The 21,915-nt window shown below is 43.6% G+C and overlaps 1 protein-coding gene across 1 annotated transcript; it reads left to right on the top strand.

The window, feature by feature from the left end:
- The first annotated feature begins 1,870 nt into the window (after positions 1–1,870).
- PROK1 (prokineticin 1) lies at positions 1,871–9,995 on the top strand. The gene is made up of 3 exons (XM_065404363.1): positions 1,871–1,942; positions 5,163–5,288; positions 9,876–9,995. Exons 1-3 carry the CDS (start codon positions 1,871–1,873, stop codon positions 9,993–9,995), a joined length of 318 nt encoding a protein of 105 aa, XP_065260435.1.
- The last annotated feature ends 11,920 nt before the right edge of the window (positions 9,996–21,915 follow it).

Below are 21,915 nucleotides of genomic sequence, written 5' to 3'. Positions count from 1 at the left end.
AACCCCCAAACGTCAGCCTCAGTAATACTTACCTCTTAGCTAGAGCTTTTGTATCTGTAAATCTCAAAGCGTTTAACAAAGGAAGGGCAGTGTAATTATCCCTGTCTTATTATTATTGTTTTCATCACAGTGGTGCCTACAGGCCAAATCTGAGATCAGGTCCCTTTCGTACCGGTGTTGCACATACATAGAGTAAGGCTCTATGTACACATACAGCGGTATGTAAGGAACATACATGGTATGCACCCTTAGCATGGGGCTAAAGAACAGTGTAGACAGGGAGGCACTGCTTAGATGAGTACAGACACACCTGAACACTTAGAGCATCTACCCTACACGGCTCTCTACACACTCAGGAAGTGCCACCCATGCCTACACTGTTATTATTTTAAGCAGTGTAGCTCCTGCTGCCGGAGTCTTTCATGGCTGCGTGTTGCTACACAACACAGCATGGACGCAGGTTGCTTTTCACTGCTGCGTGTTGCCACACACTCCCTCCACACTGCCACAAGTGTTGACAAGGCCTGAGAGACAGAGCCCCAGCCCAAAGAACTTACAGTCTAAGTAGACAAGACAGGCAACGCAGGGGAGGTAGAGCGGTCAGAAATTCTCTCCAGTGAAAATGCCCGGTTGTCGAAAGTGAGGCTTTCCATTGCAATGTGTCAATTTCAACATCATTTCATTGGGGGTGGAGAGTGAAAGTGTTTAGATAAGGATGAAACATTCTGTTTCAACTGCCTCAGAATGGAACGTTTTGATTTTTTTTTTTTTAAATGACTTTACGATTTGAAATTATATTCTTTTTAACATATTCAACAAAATGGAAAAGTCAAAATCAGAACGAAACTTTTTGGTTTTGTAAGAAATAAAAACATTTGGATGGACCTGAAATCATTCTTTGAAATAATTTCATTTTGTGGGCAACTTTTTGGGTTTGTTCCAGTTTGGAATGAAAACAAATTTTGAAATTTCCCACGGAATAGAAATTCTGAATTTCGACCAGCATTAGAGGGAAGGAAAACTGAGGCACAGCGTGGTGAAAAGACTTGGCTAGGGTCACAAAGCAGGTCAGTGGCAGAGTCGGAAATAGAATAGAAGTCTCCTGAAACCCAGCTGGGTTCTCCGTCCATTGGACCATCATGTGAAATACCAATATGACTTTTCACAGGTTATAATTCTCTTATCTGTCTATGTATCCATTTATCTATTTAAACAAGTGTGTGGTTCATATTGTTTCCTGGACTTAAAATGTTTTGGAAGGTATTTCATATATAAACAGACACAGAATATTTTCAAACCTACATTCGGATATTTACATACTATATTCAGATGTAATCTAATCTCATAATTCTCCCCCCCCACACACACGACATGCTAAATACACTTATCACAGATACCAACACTTTGCACGTTCTGCACTAGCATTTTGGAGGGAGGGGGGGAATCAGCCTAATTGTGACTTTGTTTTTGCAAAAAGGTGCAAACCCTTAATTTTATTCTAACACAAATTTATAGTGGCTATAGGAGGACACTTTAAAACAAATCCAGATATTTCTAAATCATTTAAAAACTGCAGAATTTGTAAGGGTAGAATGATCGTCTTCTCCTCATTCTAGTTTATTAATTTTTGTTTTTTTTTTACATCAGCAGAGTCGGGTCTCATCTGCCTATTCTGAGATCATCAGAAAAAACATCACATCAGTGAAGGAGATTGAAGGGGCTGAGATGTTATATACAGAGCCAGGCGAGGGAGGGTGCTCTCAGATCTCATCAGGAGGAGAGCGAGGAGAAAGGGGACAAGGACTTCAAACACCGCACTGTTATTCTGACACACCAGAGAGAAAAGAGTTTCCTTATTTTCCTAGTCACCATGAAAACGGTCATCCAAATCTTGTGCTTATTCCTTTTAATAACTTTTTACAAATGTGCAGTCATCACTGGGGTAAGTCTGACTTTCTTGCCTATCTAATGTGACATCTGAACATGTTTGAGATCTTGTATTCCTTCTGAGATGTGGGTGGTACAAGATTCCCTAAGATCGGAGAAGAAATCACATCTTCTAGCAGTGAAAATATTTATTTTCTGTAATTCAGAAAAGAATTTCCTCCTGAAAGCTCAAATAAGAATACGAACAGCAAAAATGTATACTGTGCTTATATCTTCAAAGCATGTTTTTATAATGAAATATCATTATGTGTGTATTAGCTCACATTTTGGTCCCAACATATCAGTGATAAAAAATAAGCAATCCTAAACCCAAGAGAAATGCTTGCGTGGTTTTAATTTTCTATTTCTGATGGAAACTCTTAGTTTGAACTAAATCAACATTCCTCCAGCAGCCCTTGCTGCTCAGTGAATCTGAAAGTGACACTCACTATAAACAAAAGTGAAACAGACTTGATTCCCCACCCCTGCATTTGAGCAGAAAGTTATAGAAAAAAATTAAAGAAATAGAATAAATATGGGAAAATGTGTTATGATTTTTACATTTGTTTGGTTTCTGTAGAGGTTTATTAGTAACACAAATAATTGTTTTAATTATACATGATTTTTTTTGAGCTCTGATCACTCGTATCTAATTAAATTCTTTCCAAAATGAGACAAGGCTGGCTGAATGATACAAGAATCCAGTACTTTTTATGAGTTAGACTAAACACTAAATTCTTACTCACTGATAATCTTTTATACTCTAGCAGCTATGAATCCAGAGAGAGAAATGTATGCAGATAAAAATCAGGCTGGGGAATTGTTGGCTCTTGTTCATAACACTAGCATGCCATAAACTGGTATTTGAGTCAAAGAGGGGAGGGGAGAAATGTTAAAAAGTTTTCAAGCTGAGAAAAATATCAAGTTCTAACAAACTCAACACAAAGGTCAGGATGTGTTAATAGACACCGGCCCATGAGCATTTTGGGGGCTTTGATCTCAGGAGGTACTGAGCATCCCAAACCGTCACTGACTTCACTAGATGTGATAGGAACAGAGCACCTTCAGAAAGAGGCCCTGATCCTCAGCTGGCATAAACTGTCCTAGCTCCATGGAAGCCAATGTAGCCTATCTGCCCTGGCGTCCTAATTAATGTCAGTCTCGTTAATTTATAGCCAAAGAATTAAGAGTTTCTCTCAAGAGAAAAGATCCAAATTTAAAGAGAAAAGGAGAGAGGCAAAATGTATCCTAATGTATTTAAATAGTGTTCATTTGCATTGTATAAATTCTGCTTATGTGAGAGCATGATATTATTAAACTGCTCTTGGGTTACAGTGAACTCTGAGCTGTTGGAGGGGCCAGGCTGAAGTCCAAGCACAGAGGAATAGTGAGATTCCTGAGCATCACTCCACAGCCCCTTACGTTTCTTTACATTTCAAACTCCTGGCTTCCCTTGTTTTCCATTTCAGAGACATGAATTCGGAAAAGGATTAAAATACAAAAAAGCAGATTCACTTTCTCATGACAGAAAGCAAATCCTAGACTATCCCTTTCTTCTCCCTGCAAATAAATTTGTAGTGGAGACTTCTTATGTCCAAGAAATTGTTTAAAGAAGAGAACTTCATTTCAAAAAAGGAATGTATAATTTGTTTCCCCCCGCCCCCGCAAAAAAATAAATTCACACCTGCCTTTCTGTGCAATTTGAGCCCTATCCTGGTCCCACCGCTGGGAGTTTTACCATTGACTTAAATAGGATCAGCATCAGGCTCTCCTTCTAAAAGGCTTACATTTTTTATACCTTACTGATCAAATCTAGTTTGTTTTAAAAATGGAAACTTTTATAGTTCCTCTGTCTGTCTCTCTCAATACACACACACGCAAATACTCCAGAAGAGATTGCAATCCTATCCCACTGGTTTCCGTTGGGAACTCCAATATTCTTCCTTTTAAAATCTAGTGGCTATTCTTAATCTGATAAAGCACACAGAACAAAGGCCTTTTTCACTTCATTTCATCCATTCCTAAATGGTACACTAAAAAAAAAAAAAAAAAAAAAAAAAAAAGTTAGCCCTAGAATTATGACACTCCACCACCAAGTAAACTGTAAAGATTCTCAAAAGCAGCAAAAAACTCCCACTGATTTCAATAGGATCACTTGTGAAATAAAGGCTGTGTGAGGGAGGGGATCAGATTCTAGCCATACATGTAATTTTAGCAGCTGAGAAGCTAAAACCTGCGGCCCTTTCTCAGGCCAATATCCCATTGATTGGTATTAGGGTGACCGGATGTACCGATTTTATAGGGACAGTCCTGATATTTGGGGCTTTTTCCTATATAGGCTCCTATTACCCCCGCACCCCAGTCCTGATTTTTCACACTTGCTGTCTGGTCTCCCTAATTGGTATCAGCTTGCTTGATATTAGCCAAATGTCTCAAACCAGTGTAAGTGGAGCATTCTGTCACTCTGCACCGTACAGTAGCTTGGTGATTTTGGATACAGGAAATAAGAATGCCAGGTCGGGACACTTTTCAAATCAAACACATAATTGGATCCCTACTTTCCAAAGTTAAAATCTGTACAGATTGTCAAAAGAAAATAACTTCCTTTAGCTCTCAGCATTTCCTAGAATATTTGGGCCTAGAACCATGAGCTTCAGTTACATGTTACCTGTTCCCAGCTTTCAGCTCCCAGATTCTGGAGATTGAAAGATTTGGGGCCAGATCCTCAGCCGGTGTAAATCAGCATGGCTGTTAATTTCAATGGGAGCAACACTGATTTCCGCCAGGGTCCTGATCCCTGACTGTAATGCAAACAAATAAGTGACTATTTTATTATGTAGCCATTGGTTTAATGCTGGGCTGTCCTGAACTCAGCATGGATGGCTTCCCTAGCTCACCTTGTATATCATAATTGTCAGCCTCAGGAGCACAAAGACCTTTCCTCTCTGTTGGCATCTGAGTCCTGAACGCGTCAGAAGAGCTCATGTAAAGCCGTTCTAGACAGAATCGGATTCTCGCTCTCATCACAAGCCCTCATCAACTTAACCTGAGATGTGTGGCTTTTAAAGTGTCTCTTGTTCCGATTAAGAATTGATGCCGGTCTTTGAAGCGCTTGCCAGCCCAGCTCAGCTTGACTTATTTACCTATCCTCCTGGAACAGGAATTTTCCCTGGCACACACTAAAGCCTATCTGAATGCACCTCTGGCTAATTGGTGTTGTTTTGCCTCCCCATTAGGCGTGTGAGAGGGATCTGCAGTGTGGAGCCGGGACATGCTGTGCAATCAGCCTGTGGCTTCGAGGGCTCAGGATGTGCACTCCGCTGGGACAGGAAGGAGATGAATGCCACCCATTCAGTCACAAGGTATGGCCCAGCAGCCTTAACCCTTTCACAGCCTAGTCTAAGCAATGGCCCAGGGGCTGATCTTTTTCAATACTGCTGCATCTATATTTTCTAGATCTACTCTTCTTTGGGAGGGATGAGTTCAAAGCTAGCTTTTTTTTTAAAAAATGGCACATCGCATTAGTCTAGGCAGTGCTATAACCCTGCTAACCAGATACTATAAGGTATGTTCATGGCATACACAGAGAATTCTCTTGCAGGAAGGTTGCAACGTAACCTTATCTCTTGATAAACATAGAAGAATCCAAAAAGAGAAAGAGAGAAAACAGGCTGCTCCCTAAAACAGAGGCACAACTCATCCTAGCTTACTCTAGACTGGCTCTCTGCAGTGGGACTCCAATTGCAGACGTCCCTACAAAGCCCCCTAGCCTACTAGCAAGACCAGGAAACCCCTTAGGATTTAAAGTGACAGCTTGTAATTTTTACAGTTTAATATACCACGCTGTAGTCTGAAGGACTTTCAGGGATCAGGATGCACAATGCCATCCATCTGTGGATGTATATGCCAGTGGGGCAGGCACTGGTCTGGGACCCAAGCACCCTGGGCTCTGCTCTCAAACTCTGAGAGAATCCCTGCATGGCCTGTGGTGCCTAATCTGTGCCTCGGTTTCCCCATATTTGCATCAGCACACAGAGGCTTACCCAAACGTGCAGAGCTGAAAAGAGAATCCAGGAGTCCTGACACCCGGCTTCCCCTACCATGACCACTCGCGCTTCCAGCTAGATCCTCAAACAGCACTCTACTAACATCAACCTGTCACAGCTTCTACAGGTCACAGCTGACCTATGGCCAGAGCTGTACAAGCCTGTTTAACAGCTCAACTAGTGCGGTGCACGTGGCTCCAGGGGGCTCAATCTGTGCATTCAGTTTATTTAAAGAAAGGTGCTTTTGTCACTTAAATACTCAACAAAGCAAACCAGAAGCCAGGATAACGTCTGTGAACCTTCAAAACTCGGTGGCTTTGTCCAGCACGCAACACAAAAGCCTTAGGATTACCCCAAAGTGGGAGTACTTAGCGCCAGTTGCTAAGGCCTTTGAGGGACTCTGCTAATAACTCCTCAGATATTGATCTCATGGGAGGGAGACTCAGTAAACAATGCAGGGCTTTCTGCCCGGGATCAGCCTGCAGGAGATGGGGAAGATTCAAAAGGGATCAGACTTTATTAAAATCACTGCGAAGGGGAAATAAAGATAAATTCTCGAGGCTTAAATTTCATAAGGGATTGTTTTGAAAAGACAGGAGATAAACATCTATCAGCTCCTCACCTTTCCATTTAATACCAGAAAGGAGGGAGAGAGGATGGGGGATGAGAAGGACAAATGGAGGAGAGGCGAAGGAGGAAGTTGAAGACATTGGGGAATCCAGGCCCTTTCCACCCTGGCTGTTCTAATGTTGAATCTCATGGTGTCCCCTAATTTTCAGCAAAAACAGCTAAACGATTGCTGCTGATAGCCAAGGGATAGTTTATCCCAATAATTTGCCCCGCTCAGCCCCTTTCATTATTGAAGCCCTCCATGTGCTGTATAAGTCTCCCCCTGAGGGAGGCATTATCCGCATGTTAAAGCTAGGGGAAACTGAGGCACAGTGGTCTAGATTCTGCAACCTTTATTCAATGAGACTACTCCTGTAATGGCTGCATAATCAGAGGCTCCAGGCCAGCATTGCCAAGGGCACAGCTGGGGCCAGTGTGCCAAGCTGTTGCAGAAATCTGTCCGTTTATTCTACCGCCCAAACAGATGCCATGTTCTTTTGAACATCTAGCCCTAAGTGAGTAGCCCAGGATCAGAGAGATGAGATGGGCAAGGTGATATCTTTTATTGGACCAACTTCTGGGGGGGGGGGGGGGGGGAGACGAGAGACAAGCTTGAGCAACTGTGGCTCAAAAGCAGGTCTCTCTTACTAATAAGAGATATTAGCTCACCCATCTCGTCTCTCCAATGTCCTAGGACCGACACAGCTACAACACTGCATAGCCTAGAGTCACGCAGCCACTGGTGGAGTTAGGAATAGAACCCAGGGGTGAAATCCTGACCCTTGCCCCCCAAAAAATCAACAGCAAAACCCAGTTAACTTACATGGGGCCCAGCCACTACTCTCTAGTGAGTGCTAAATCCACCAGGAGATGGAGCAATGACTCAGCAGTTTGAGTGGCAGGTGAAGGCTTAGAAGCAAATTTGAACCATCCCGGGGAAAGCAGAGAGCTTGCCTGAGATTATATATTACAGACAGTCAAGGGGTTCCCAGGGCTCTCTAAATACATCAGGGGATAAATATCAGGGAGGAAGAAGAACTGTTGAAGCTAATGGACAGCATTGGTACAAGAACAACTGAGGATAAACTGGCCAGGAATAAACTGAGGCTGGAAATTAGAAGCAGGTTTCTAATCATCAGAGGACAGAGGTTCTGGAACAGCCTCCCAGTAAAAATAGTGGGGAGTCAAACAACCCAAGTGATTTGAAGGTGGAGTTTGCCAAGTATATAAATGGGATTCTGATGTTAAAGTTCAGTGAACTCTCGTGGGAATGATGTGTACGCATTGCGGGTGGGTCCGAATGCAGGCAGCATGGCTGACTTCAATGGAGCTACACCAGCGGAGGGTCTGGCTCTCCGGTCCCTGTAACAACAGGGAGGAAGTTGAAGCTAGACAAATTCAGGCTGGGAATAAGGCATACATTTTTTAACAGGGGAGGTAATTAACCACTGAAACAATTTACCAAGGGTCACAGTGGATTCTCCATCACTGACCATTTTAAAATCACGATGGATGTTTTCCTACCAGATCTGCTCTAGGAATTATTATGGGGCAGTTCTCTAGCCTCTGAGATACAGCGAGTCAGACTAGAGGATCACAGTGGTCCCTTCTGGCCTTGGAATCTCTAAATCTATGAAAAGTGAACTAGAACAGAATGAGACAAACAGATGGGGGGCCTCCTGCAGGCCCCAGCATCTCTGAAAGTCAAGCTGTTCTTAGGTCACTGCCCACTGGGATTGTCAAAGAAGCCAAAGTGACTTTCAAGGGGAATTGAGTGCCTTAGCCCCTCCACCCCCACTTTAAAGGCCTAACTTTACGCACCCCAGTGTGAAAATGCTGGTTTCTAGATTCAAGGGAAAGAGGCAGCATTGTCCACTAGTGAAAGCAGTGGGCTCTGACGCAGGGCCCTTGGGTTCTGTTCCCAGCTCAGCTCATGACTCGCCGTGCAATGTACTGCAAGGCACTGAATGGGGCTCTACTTGACGACAGAGCACGGGGAGCTCTGTTCAGAACACGTACAGCGACCAGGCCCCCATCCCTAAGGGATGACAGCCTAACACCGATGCATGTGAGAGGACAGCCCAAGCTGCAGATAGTGTGGAAGGGCTGGGCAGGGGATCATGCAGGCAGGGCTGTGAAACTAGCATGTTTTAAGGGAGGATCTGAAGGGGAACTGTATTTCTCCACCTGTACAATCAAGACACCCGATGACCCCTCAACAGCCGCCTGCTGAGCGCTCACGAGTCGTGTTCACGCTAGTTCCTCACCTGCCCTGACCCAGCCAATGGGAGTTGCGCCTGCAGGTGGGGCAGCACCCCCCCCCCCCAGCCACTCCTAAGGCTAGGCGCCGGACATGGCGGCTGCTTCCCGACCTGGGAGCCGCGTGGCGTGGTGGCTAACAGGGAGCCTGCCAGCCCTGCTACATGGCGGGGTGGCACTGCCAACCGGACAGCTAACGGCAAAGTCAGCAGTGCTGACTGGAGCCACCAGGATCCCTTTTTGACTGGGTTTTCCGGTCCAAAACCAGACACCTGGTCAACCTACTCCCAAGAGTTGCCAGGCTAAATTCACTCATGACTAAGGAGTTTTGAGTTGAGAGCCTCAGATGGCTTTGGTCCAAATGAGCTTAATGAGGATACCCGAGTCAGGATCAAGCACCCAATCCTGCAACCCTTTACTCTTGCCAGGAATCCCATTGTCAGCGAGGGGGATTAGGCTTTGATTTGCAGGGTTGCCAACTCTGACCATTTTATTTTCCAGTGGGGTAGCAGTGGGTGTTTTTTCACAAGGCCCCAGCTCTTGGAGTCATGCCATTATGTGAGAACCTCAGCTTCCATTTTAAAAAGAGGCAGTTGCTAACCCCCATGGTTGTAGAGAAAAGCTGGTTAAACAAGACCCGGGTGCCCCCTAAAAACTCAAACTAGGAGGCTAATTAAATAAGCCAATCCTTTTTTAAAAGGCTTGTGATTTGTCCAGCCAAGTTCCTGAGTTTTGGGGGCTTGACTCCTGAGTTTTGAACACCTGGCACTGACAATACTGCACCTGATCAGTCCTATTGAAGCCAGTGGGAATTACTCACATGGCCAACATTATCCATTAGCTTAAGTGCTTTGCTGGATTGGGGCCAGAGTAAAGAACTTCAGGATTTGGCCCATTGTCACTGGACATGAAACCCCTACAGGAAGATAGGGAGGAGTCTGTTTCACCCAGCCAAGGATTTTCCTAGCATTGCTCTGTGGTTGAAGTTCTGACATTCTTTGTGGTGTCTTTTGTCTCTTCCATTTTCTGCTCAAGGTCCCTTTCCTTGGAAAACGCCAACACCACACCTGCCCGTGTTTGCCAAACTTTATATGCTCCAGGTTCATGGATGGCCGATTCCGGTGTTCAGTAGACTTCAAGAACATAGACTTTTAGCAAACAGGATGTCACTTCAGAGCCCTTCCCAGCTGGAGAACCGGGCAGCACTGCTCTCTGAAATGAGCACCACCCAATGCCTCTTTATTTCTCTTTGCCATCACCACGTATTCTACACAGTGAGTGTAAAGACAAAATTTGGGCAGAGGGAGATTTTCAAAGGCACAAATAACATTGAGCACTGGTTTAGCACTGCCCTCAGTAGATCTCAAAGTGCATTACTAAAGAGGTTAGGATCATTATCCCCATTTTATAGATGGGGGAAACTGAGGCACAAGTAGGCAAAGTGACTTACCCATGGTCACTCAGCAGAGCAGTGGCAGAGCCAGGAATAGCACCTTGGTCTCCTGAGGCCAAGTCCAGTGCTTTGTCCACTAGCCTGTGCACACTCGCCTAACTCCCATTGACTTTCAATGAGTTGGGTGCCTAACTGCCCTTTGAAAATCTCCCCCAACATCTTCTGAAAATGTCACTTTGCATGTAACAAAAGGGATGCTGTCAACAATACTTCAGACCCAACATTTATTTTATATAGTGGAACAAAGGGGTTTTACTAGAAAGAAAGGTTTTCAAGATTAAAAAGCTAGGGCAAATTGTGTAACCCTCACTCATCTGGTTAAGTGCTTTCTCACACAAATAACCCCTGTGCTTGCGTCTGATGAAGTGGGCATTCACCCACGAAAGCTTATGCCCCAATACTTCTGTTAGTCTTAAAGGTGCCACAGGACCCTCTGTTGCTTCTAACCCCTGTGCTGTTATTCTTATTAAGGATGGAGCTCATACTTAACAGTTATGGGATGCTTGAATAAAAATAATATAAGACCGGAGGCAGAGGCAGGCTGCAGCTTATGACATCCACTGTCTGATCTGCTCTGTGCTGTCTACACCAGAGCTCCACCTTGCAAATGGAGGATGAACTTTGGCCTCTGCAGCCAAACCCCACATCCCTGCACACCAACAACAGCTGCTCCATGCAGTCCTGTTGTATCCAGTGGGTCTGCTCTGGGAGCAAGTACTGATCAGGGCGAGTACAGGCTTTACAATCAGGCTAGTACAGGGGAACAGGAACTGAAACGGAAAATAAACAGCAGGTGAAATTAACCAGCATAGTTTCATTAACCAACCACAGTGAAATGCTAAACTGAAGAACAGTGCTGTGGAGCTCAAAAACTGGTCTCTGTCACCAAACTGAAGTTGGTCCAATGAAAGCTATTACCTCACCCCTGTGTGTGTGTCTCTCTCTCTCATATCCTAGGACCCACACAGCTACAACAACATTGCAAACTAAATAGTGTAAATTCTTTTTTCCATTTCATTTTTGAAAGTCTCAGCTGGCCAGAGAAACTTTGATAGAACCATATTTTGTGAGAACAAACAGGTCCATCAAATCAAAATGCTTTGCAAGACTTGATTGTTTGCAGTGGAATTTCCTTTTAGAAGAGAATCGGGGGTAAAAGCTCCAACAATATCAAAATGGGATTGACATTTTCAGAATAAAACATTTTGATTTTTGTTTTGTGGTGGTGACTTGTATTATATTAAAATATAATAAAATGAAATGACAAGAGTCAAAATTAAACAATTGTGTCATAATGTATTGTTTAAACCAACCTGAAATGAATGCGTCATTCACAGAGAATTTCAGAATGGTGGGTTTTTACTCCGATTTAGAACAAAGCTAAATGTTGAAGTCTCAAAATCCTACACAAAACAGAACTTCTATCCTCTGAACAGCTGTTAATCCAAGCTGTAATTATTAACAGTTAGGTTTTTTAAGTAGAGGACCAGATGCTAGCATCCATACACATGTTGTGGAGCAGCACAAGCAGTCCTATTCGTTCTTAATGGAATTGTTTGCAGAATCAGTGACTACTCAACATGGGTAAGAGTGGAAAGACAGACTTTAAGGCCAGAATGGACCATCATGATCATCTAGTCTGACCTCCTGCACATTGCAGGCCACAGAACCTCACCCACCCACTCCTGTAACAGACCCCTAACCTCTGGCTGAGTTACCGAAGTCCTCAAATCATGGTTTAAAGACTCCAAGTTACAGAGAATCCACCATTGACACTAGTTTAAACCAATCCAACCCATGTTTTTAATACTGTGTCCCTTTAATTATTGAACGGTTTGTTTTCCCTTTAGGTGCTCACCCTGATACAAGCCTTTATTGTAATGATTCAGTTAAGTCTAGCATTTATTCACGAGGAGCTTGAACCAAAGTCCATTCAGGTCAGTTGCAGTATCTCCATTGACTTCAGTAGGTTTTGAATCAGTCCTTAGGGAAAGTACGTACTATATAAGGAAAGGCTTAGTTATTCACACCCTACTCAGCATCTGCGTAAGCTTCAGATATCCTATCATTACGATATCACAGGCTGGTCTTCACATTTATGTCTGTCAATCTCACTCCAAGAGTATATTAAATACAATTAAATATTGTTCACTAATACATGTGGTACGTTACCTTCAGGAAAGGCCATCAGTTCAGAGGCCTGAATGCACTTGCCCTTTCTAAAGGCCTGTTTAAGATCCTTCTGTGTCATTTGATCTTCATTTCTGGTTTCATTTTAGCAGTTATTGCAAAATGGAGGTTTGTTTCCAAGAAGATCGAAGCAATGCTAAAATGCAAAACGTATTTTTGGAATTGATACAAAAACTCTGTTCACTGGGAAAATAACATTCTGCTTGTAATATTATGTACATGGGAAAACTGTGCATTTGACTCTATTATGATAAACATAATGGTAAAACTGTGTTTTGATGTCTCAATCTTTATACAGTCTCGTTCAGCACTGTATCATTCATTTGTATTATGGTAGCACCTACAGGACTGCAACTGCTATTGGGACCCTATTGTGCTGTACAAATATAGAATAAAAGACAGTCCTTACTCAGAGTTTACAATCTAACTAGACAAGGCAGGAAAAGGGTGAGAGAAAGGTCGTATCTATTTCTCTTTCCACTTAATTTTATCTGGAACATCAGATGAGATACTGGGTGGCAGAGTCTTATTGACTAGGATACATCATCTTTAGTGTTATACTAGGTGAGTGAGCTGATGTGATCCTTATCTGGCACTTTTTTGGGGACATGCCATGTGAATCCTAATTCATTGTTGGAACCAAATAAAATAAGTGTTAGTAGAATGATTCCCTGTATGTATGGTTAGTAGGGCTTGAACTAAAGGGCTGTGCTTGAGCTAAAGGAGTAAGACCATTAGACTGTAGCAGAAGTAGGTTGTTACCCTATGATGTACCAGCTGTTACTAGCAGGGTATGTGTTGTCACGTTCTGCTCTGAGTTTCTTATTTTGTTTTGCACACCAAGATACACTTTCAGGGCCAGATTCTATGCTGGTGTAAATGAAAGCAACTCCATTGAATTCAAGGGAGTGCTATCCACTTACCCCTGTAGAATTTTGCATTTAGTCAGAATGACTTAAAATTAAAGAAAACAACAACAAGAATGAACAGAAGTAAAGTTTGGGGTGCAGGTGAGAGAGAGCACAGTGTGTGAGCCCCCCTCAAACAAGCTGCCGTAATGCTAAAAACAAAATGGCCACTAGCTCTGCACATAGGTGGAGTTCTTTGACATTTTAAAAAAGTGCACTATGCAGAAAAAAAGAGCAATACAGTTTCACAATGACATACACCCCCATAAGGGATTATGGTCTTTAAAGTCACCCTAAGGGCTTAAATGAGACTAGGATCATACCTAGGTCTCATGCCATCCCTCTGCACGGGGATGAATTTCACCAGACATGAGGACTGGTTGTAAAACTGAGGGGGGTTTTCCCTGCAAGAAATTTCAGGGTTTTTTTATTTTGTTTCTCCCCCATCCCCACACACACTTTTCACAGGAAGTCTGAAAATTTGTTTCATTTCAATTCTAATAGAAATTGTTGTTTCATTTCAGTTTTGGAAAAAAAAAACAAGATGAAAAGTGCACCTCAAACCAAAAACATTGTTGCATTTAAACATTTCCCATTGAAAAAAAAATGTAGCCAGAAGTAACATTTTCCTGTAAAACCCCATTTTTCAGTCATAAAACATTGACTAGCTCTATTCTACATGCATAGTGGACATACCGGTCATCCTTAGTCACTTATCTTACTCCAGACATTTTCCTTTATCTAACACACACTTGTTTCTTTTGCCACCTAGTGGAGGAAGCACTTTATTCTTCAACTGTTTTGAAGCGAAGACCTAGGAGAACTTGGAATTATCCAGAAAGCTAATCTATGCATAGATACTGGAATTAGGGGTGCTGCTGCACCTCCTGGCTTGAAGTGGTTTCCATCATATACAGGGCTTATTGTTTGGTTAAATGGCTCTCAGCACCCCCACTATAAAAACTGTTCCAGCACCTCTGAATCTATGGCATTTTATGAGCATCCCTGTATGTATGTATGAAAACTGAATAGAGTAGCAACATTATAGCATTTAGACACCTAACATAGAGGAGACTGAATTACATAAACCCTTAAAAAGACAGACACATGAACATGCTGGTCACAGATTTACATTAGGACTGGAAAGAACCCAGAATATGGCATTTTCTAGACCATCTCCAATAGGTACCCATCAAGCAGAAACTTACAGGTCTCTAGCAATTTTGGCTCCACCATCTTTCAGAAAGGTGTGCCACTAAAAACTGTATTCAAAGAAACCGGTTGTCATGACAATACAGAAGCTAAGGAGCTTATTAAGAATAGTGTTATATACACCCACCTATAGGTCAAAATCCTTGGCATAATTTAGTCCTAAGCCTATAAAACATGTAAGACAGCAGATGCTGTCTGTGTTTCACACACAGAAGATGTAGGTTGAGTAACTATAACTGCTAACTAGTTAGACTTAACGACATACTCTTGCTAAGTTGTGAAGTAACTTCCTCTTTTACCTTTGTCTTCAATTTTACAAGCTTTAAACTTATAATTTGTAACAGATACCGTATCAAATAGTATAGCTTGATCTACTGTATCATAAGGTAAAATGTTATTAGATACAGAAATCTGAAAGATGTCAATATTTAAGAAACTGTTTCAGAAAATTAAAGTTATCTAAAGGTGTTCTGTAAGAAACCCCCTCAATCTGAGGATTTTTTTGTCATCTAGGAAGGCAACGTGACCACAAAAATACTGCAGATAGCTTAGAACATGCTCCCTATTTTAAATAGAAATGTGGTTAAGTTATATGTACACAAGAGAATTGTGGTGAAGGGAACCAACAGCTTCTTAGACAAAAGAGGAAGATGCTTTGAATTGGCTCATAAACTAAAAATTTTACCACTAATTGAATCTTTGATTAGAGCAGCATAAGAGCTTACAGCAAAGATGAAATTCCAGAGAATTTAGAATAGTGTCAAAATTACTACCTTCATATTTTGTTTTGGGTTTCACGTGACAGTCTTGCTTGCATAAGTGGCAAAGGTTGGCTCATAGCATCAGTTGGGCAAGGTAATTTTGAACCAAACTGACATTCTAGTAACTTGTTTACATGTCTAACTCCTACTTTAGATTGTTTTGGTTGAACAGACAAAAGCAGTCCCATAATTCCACTGGCAGATAAGCCTGACTGGAAGTAAATTAGGATCCATATTTCCATGTGGGTACTGTAAATCACTTGCCCAGATTAGAATAGAACTAGGATAAAGCTATTTTGGCTACAGACACTTAGGGTGACCAGATGTGCCATTTTTAAAGGGACAGTCCCATTTTTGGGGACTTTTTCTTATATAGGCGCCTATTACCCCACACCCCCTGTACCTTTTTTCACAGTTGCTATCTGGTAACCCTATGGACACTCATACATTTCTATTAATTCTCCAGTCTGTTCTTTAGCTAAGGAACACAGATCCAGAGAACAGTGGGGGGAAAAAACCTAGGAGAGGTAACTGGTTAATTCAATTATTTAACTAGCGTGTGTTTAACAAACAATCTTTTTTCACATGAGATTCCACCCTCCATCAGAAACTCAAGACAGATGAACTCTCCTTTCCAGAGGCAAATCATTGGCATGTGTCTGTATAGCGCTTTCTAAGTTTGTTTCAGATAAATCGATTTCAGGCACAGCCTCCCGGGACTAGAAGCATTTGTGGCTCATGGCAGGATGTGAGGTTACTTCTTTCTTTTGAGAAGTGCCCCCTGCCCCATCTTTGGCAACAGGACCAAGACAATTTTATCTCCTGCTCTCTTTAGATGATCTGCAGACTTTGCCCGTTTTGTGGGTAAGCAAGCAGCTGGCCAGCGCATCAACCTAATGCTCAGCAACAGGTGCCTTTACGATGAAAAGCAGTACAAGAGTCAAGTGTACTAAGGCTGTATAAATACATCATGAATAAAGACATTTCTCCCTCTAGTTCACTGTCTGAACCTGGCCTAGGTTAGTAATGATTATCTCCCATGTAACTCTTTTCAAGACACCTAGCAGTACCAAATGCTGGGGCCATTTCAGATTTGCAAACCTGAGGGACTCTCTAAGTGGGGACACGTCCTCTGGCTGTTTTGTGAATCTAGCCCTTCATTTCTTTTACTTATATTTAAAAAAAAAAACCCAAACATTTCATCGGACCTACATTTTTAAAAAAATAAACTTTTCTGATTAGCTGAAAATTCCAAACGGTTTTGGTTCAACCCAAACAGATTTCCCACCCCCCTAATTTTTCAGGAGTGCCAGTGAATCTAAAAGTCAGTTATGCGCCCTGCTCGAGTCAGGACCCAAACCTGGAGAGTTTTGAAGATAAAAATCAACACCATGAAATGCACCCAGAAATGAATGTAAAGCTGGGGGAGAATTAGTGTAATATGCTCCCCACACAGTGGTCCACTGAATGGGGAGAGTCATGTTCTGCAGTAGCTGTAGCCTCTGGATGATCTTCAGAAGTAAGTGCTATAAATAAATATTAATAGCCTAATAAATAAGTGCTTCTGTATTCTACTGTGATGGTCCCAAACACTGCAGCTTCTGACAGTGTAAGGACAAGTAGGGCACAAAGCAGTAACGCTGTCTGGGGCTCAGAGAGGCGTGAATAATTATGGCAAGGCCTGGATCAGAGAGCAATGTCTAACCAAACGCAGATGGAAATTGATACTTTATCACCCCCAAGCGATGCTACCTGAGACTGCAGGAGGAATCAGGGATCCAGACGCATCTATAGCCTGTGGTGAAGAGGGGTAGGGGTAAGTCTGCATCTCCACCATACTCTCTAGATGTTTCCCCTGATCTATCAGCATCACCTTCATTTTGTTCAGGTTTAGATTTAGCCAGATTTCTATCAGCCATTTCCCTAGCTCACCTGGGATACCTGGGAAATCACACTATCTTCACAACATGAGGGGGACACGTAGAACCTTGTTGGTGATCCCAAGAGAAAACCTGAGGGATGGATGAGCAATTACGCACATCTATCCTCTGTGTGGAAAAAAAGAACAAACAATGAAGCAAGAACCCATGTCCTCCTGGCAGGGAAATCAATAGAATCTCATCATCAAGGGTATCAAAGTCTGCTAACTAGAGGTTAATTGCATAGTTTATTGACATGCCAAGCTCAGTTCTCCTGCACATGTTCTCTTTCCAAGGTGAAGCCCCATCGTTGCAAACCCAGGTTGCTTCTGATATACCAGAAAAGTTTTCCCTCTTTGAAAGTCATCAAATGCATGCCTGGGATTGAAGCTGAAAGCTCCGCATATCATTATAAATTGATGTTCTAGTTATTAATATTTGATGCAAAAACAGTGCATGTAATATCTATATAAAAAAATCCAGCCTCAAACCACCAAGTAAATTAGCCTCAGCATTTTATCATGAGTGCATTTGCTTCACTGCAAGAATTGATGAACCCAGTAACAGTAAAAGTCAGTTAGCAAAAGAGAAATCCACCTGGTCTTGCTTTAGTTCATTCTGGGCCCAAACCTGGTTGACTTTGGTGGAGGGCTGACAGGATCAGGCCCTCAGCCTCAGGTTGTATCTACACTGCAGTCAGAAGTGTGACTGTAAAACTTGCCTGTGTTAAATAGTCCTATGATGCTCGTAGACCTTCCCAACGTTCATAATGGCCACATCTCCCCACTAGAGAAGCTACATTAAATCCCTGAACAATACATAAACTTCGCATTTATAATAAAGTGGACTCCAAAATTATTTAAACTCAATTCAGTAACATCTCCCAAAGGTATTGCAGGAAATTGCCATATCTGTCGCAATGAATCTGTTACAGGCCTAGCTGCAGAATCTTGCTTCTTTAGCTCTGGAGGTGCCAGGTTCAATCCCAGGGGAGTTGGCCAAGGTGGCAGCCATCAGATAAATGGGGGACTGTCTGGGCTTCGAGTCGCTGTGCATCTCAGATGAGCTTCCTTTAGTAGCCTTATTAAATTACTGCATGTGTGAATGTCCCATGGCAGAACCTGCCCCACAAAATGGTCTATTGGCCTATTCTCTATTCACTAGTTCCACTCTAGCCCGTTTACTCCTGACTTTCTGATCAGAGAATGATTTTCAAACCTGGAGTGACTGACCCATTGCTTAAGCATCCCCCATTGACTTCAGTGGAGTGACACCCCCTTTTCTAATAGTCCGTGCCTATTGAAAGGATCTCAGGGCTGGTCTGCATGGTAAAGTTATACCAGTAGAAGCTAAAATGCAAATGTAAAGTGATAGAGTAGTATCAGTGTACCCTTCTGTGTAGACACGTTTATTCCAGGATGTGTCTTTTTAGTTTGTCAGTTGGTTCAGTTTATTCCGGAATGAGAGTGGTCCGGATTGGGGATTATGCCAATATAACTATACCAGTATAATTCCACCAGTAGAACTCTCCCTGTAGACGAGGCCTCATTCTCTCTCTGGAGTGAATGGGGCCCTCCAGCCAGTGTGACTCAGCAGTAGTTACCCTGCACTGAAACACAGGGTTTTAGTGCCTGAGTTGAGCAACTCAGCAGAAGAGTCCAGCATTTCTAAACCGGGGCTCACTCACCGCTAGGGCACCTCCTTCTGGCTGCTCTGGGGATTGGCTCCATCCAGGTCTGATGCCCCCTTCCTTTGTTTGCTCTGACCACAGCCCCACTCACTCACTAGGACTCAGCAAGCTCCCTCTGCGTGACTTGGCTGCTCCTTCTTCATGGCTTAGTCTTCCAGCCAGGTCACTTCATGCTTTCCCTTGTGGTGCGTAGCAAAGTCTCTCCAGGCCATCCTCTAACCTAAGACTGTGCCACTTTCCCCATGGCAGGTAGGGGAACACAGGCCTGCCCGTTGCCCCAGGCTCCAGCACAAGGATTCTCTGTCCAGCAAGCAGAGTCTGCTTACTCCCAGACCTCATCACGCCTTCCCTTCTCGGTGTTCTGGCCCAACTCAAACTCCCAGGCTACTTCTCCTACAGCCCTTTCTAGCTTTATCCCAGCCCAGCCTACGCCTGCTCAGCTGAACTTCATCTGCCATTAGGCCAGCCAGCCTAATTCTCCCCCAGGTGCAGCCTACTAAGTTAATGACCCCCTTCCACGCTACCTTAACCCCTTCAGGGGAAGTGTGGAGTGAACAGTCCATCACAAGGGTACACAAGTCTACACTGCAATAAAAAAAACAACATTGCACCAAGCCTCAGAGCCTGGGCAGCTGACCCAGGCTCATGGGGTTCAGCCTGTGGGGCTAAAAATGGCAGTATAGATACTCAGGTGGACCCAGGCTTTGAGACCCTCCTCTCTTGCAGGGTCTCAGAGCCCAGGCTCGAACTCGAGTCCAAACGTCTATACTGCAATTTTATAGCCCTGCAGCCCGAGCCCTTCAAGCCCAAGTCAGCTGCCTCAGGCCAGCTGCAGCTGTGCCGGGGAGCTTTTATTGCAGTGCCCTTAGAGTCTGCCAGCTTGGGATAGTCTATGTGCCGAGTTCAGCGTTCAGTTTGTTCTCAGAGCTCCTGCTGTCTGTTACTGCCCCGGTGCTCCCCCATTGGGCTCTTCTTGTTCCTTTCTGTCATCTTAAACAGCAATTGCCTCTGAAGTATTTTATAGCCCTTTGCAAATAAGTCTCTGTGCATGGGAAAACAGTAACACCCCCATTCCGTTACACCAGTGACATCACTGGGGTTACACCAGTAGAACTAGGGGAGGAATTTGGCCCCAGACCATATTTTAAACACTACATGATCTGAGTCCAATATTGGGCTTTTGCGCGAGGGGGTGAGCTGAGGACCAGAAGGTCTGGGTATATTTTGTTATCTCCATTATATCTGTGGTTGTTTAGTTATTTATGGGATGATTATCAGGATTGGGTAACCTGAAGAGCAGGCTCCAGTGGGCTGGGCTCAGTCTCCAGGAACCCGAGCAAATGGCTCAGAACAGGACTCACTGGCCATCTCTGACAAGATCAGCATGTAACAGGTTCGAGCAGCATCGACAAAATCATCTCCAGGCTGAAAGGCACCGCAGAGTTGCATCATCAAACGTCCCAGATACGGACTTCCCAATCCCTCCGTGTATCAGGGTTTGGGCTTCAGAGTCGTATGCGTAGCTATAGATGAGAACTGTGACAATATTGTCGTCACCGTCAGCGATGGATTACCAACCATCAGGACGGGGTGCTGACGATTGTCTGGATTGTTTATTCTTGTAACTTGCCATCAGCGCGTGGGATGGGTTCCTGTTCAAGCTTTGTTCAAACAAATCATGAAGATTTCAGGCTAAAGCCAAACCCTGTGAAGCTTGTCCAGCTCCATCTTTTATGCTCAGCACGGTGGGCTCGTTGTTTCTTTCATAAGAGGATTCCCTTCTTGTCCCCTCTAGTATGACATTACCTGCAGCAACCTGCCCACTGTGCCTGATGTTGTCTTTGTCATCAACAGGATGCAGTTTCCTCTGATTCCTTTGGCCTATGCAAACCAGGTACGAGAGGGAACCTTTCCCCAAGCAATGCAAGAGCGCAGAGGGGCACTGTACACACGGGAACCACTGTGACATTAACAAACAGTGAGTGCTGCGATTCCTCATGCAATCAATGGTGGTACGATTGTATTTTAACGACTAATAAGGTTGCAGTAACCTGTGATGATGTCTCTGAGGACACTCTGCCTGGTCTGTAGTTGGTGACATAGTTATATTAAAAAATAAATAAAGCATCGATAGTTTAGAATTTGTTAAAGACACATTGGTTTATATGCAAAGTAAGCAATAGAACAGCCCAAAGTTCAAACAGTTTATACAGCCAGAGGCTGATACCCTCACACTGAGTAGCACCTTAGTCTCCAAGCAGATGCACTGAAGTCCATGGGCTGGATCCTCAGCAATTGTCAATCACCAATGCTTCATTGAAGTCAAGGGAGTGATGCCACCTTTCATCACCTGAAAATCTGGCTGTATCTTAGGTGCTATTATCCACCTTTTGCACATGGGGAACTGAGGCGCAGAAGGGCTAGCGCCCCGATTGTTCAAGGTATTCAGGCATTGTTCTGTTCAGCATTGCAACGCCTAACTCATTTTCAAAAGCAAGTTAGGAATTAAATTAGGGGATTAATTCCCTTTAAAAATCTGGTCCTAAGTGACTTGCCCAAGGTCACACAGAAAATCTGTGTAGAGCCAGGCCCTGACCCCAGCTCCCCCAAGTCATACATCAGGGCCCTAACCACTGGACCACCCTTCCTTAGCAAGATGGCTGCTGAAGTAAGGCAGGGCCTGCAGATTGTCATTTAAAGTGTGTAGAGGAATTGGTTCCCCGCCCCCCAGTGCCTGACTCTCCTCTTCCCCTGACGCCCTCCAACCCGGGAGCTCCTACAGCTACCCCCTTCCAAATCTGAGTGGCGTTGCAACTTGGCCTGCAGGGTCACATCACTGCTCAGGTTTGGCCTTGCCAAAAGGTGGTCAGGCCATGGCCCGGTTGGCCCTCCCAGGCTCCGTGGCCTATGATGTAAGCTGCTATTCATCATCAAATCAGACC

This window comes from Emys orbicularis, chromosome 4 (genome assembly GCF_028017835.1).
Source record: "Emys orbicularis isolate rEmyOrb1 chromosome 4, rEmyOrb1.hap1, whole genome shotgun sequence".
Classification (NCBI taxonomy): domain Eukaryota; kingdom Metazoa; phylum Chordata; order Testudines; family Emydidae; genus Emys; species Emys orbicularis.
This window is presented reverse-complemented; position numbering and strand designations above follow the sequence as displayed.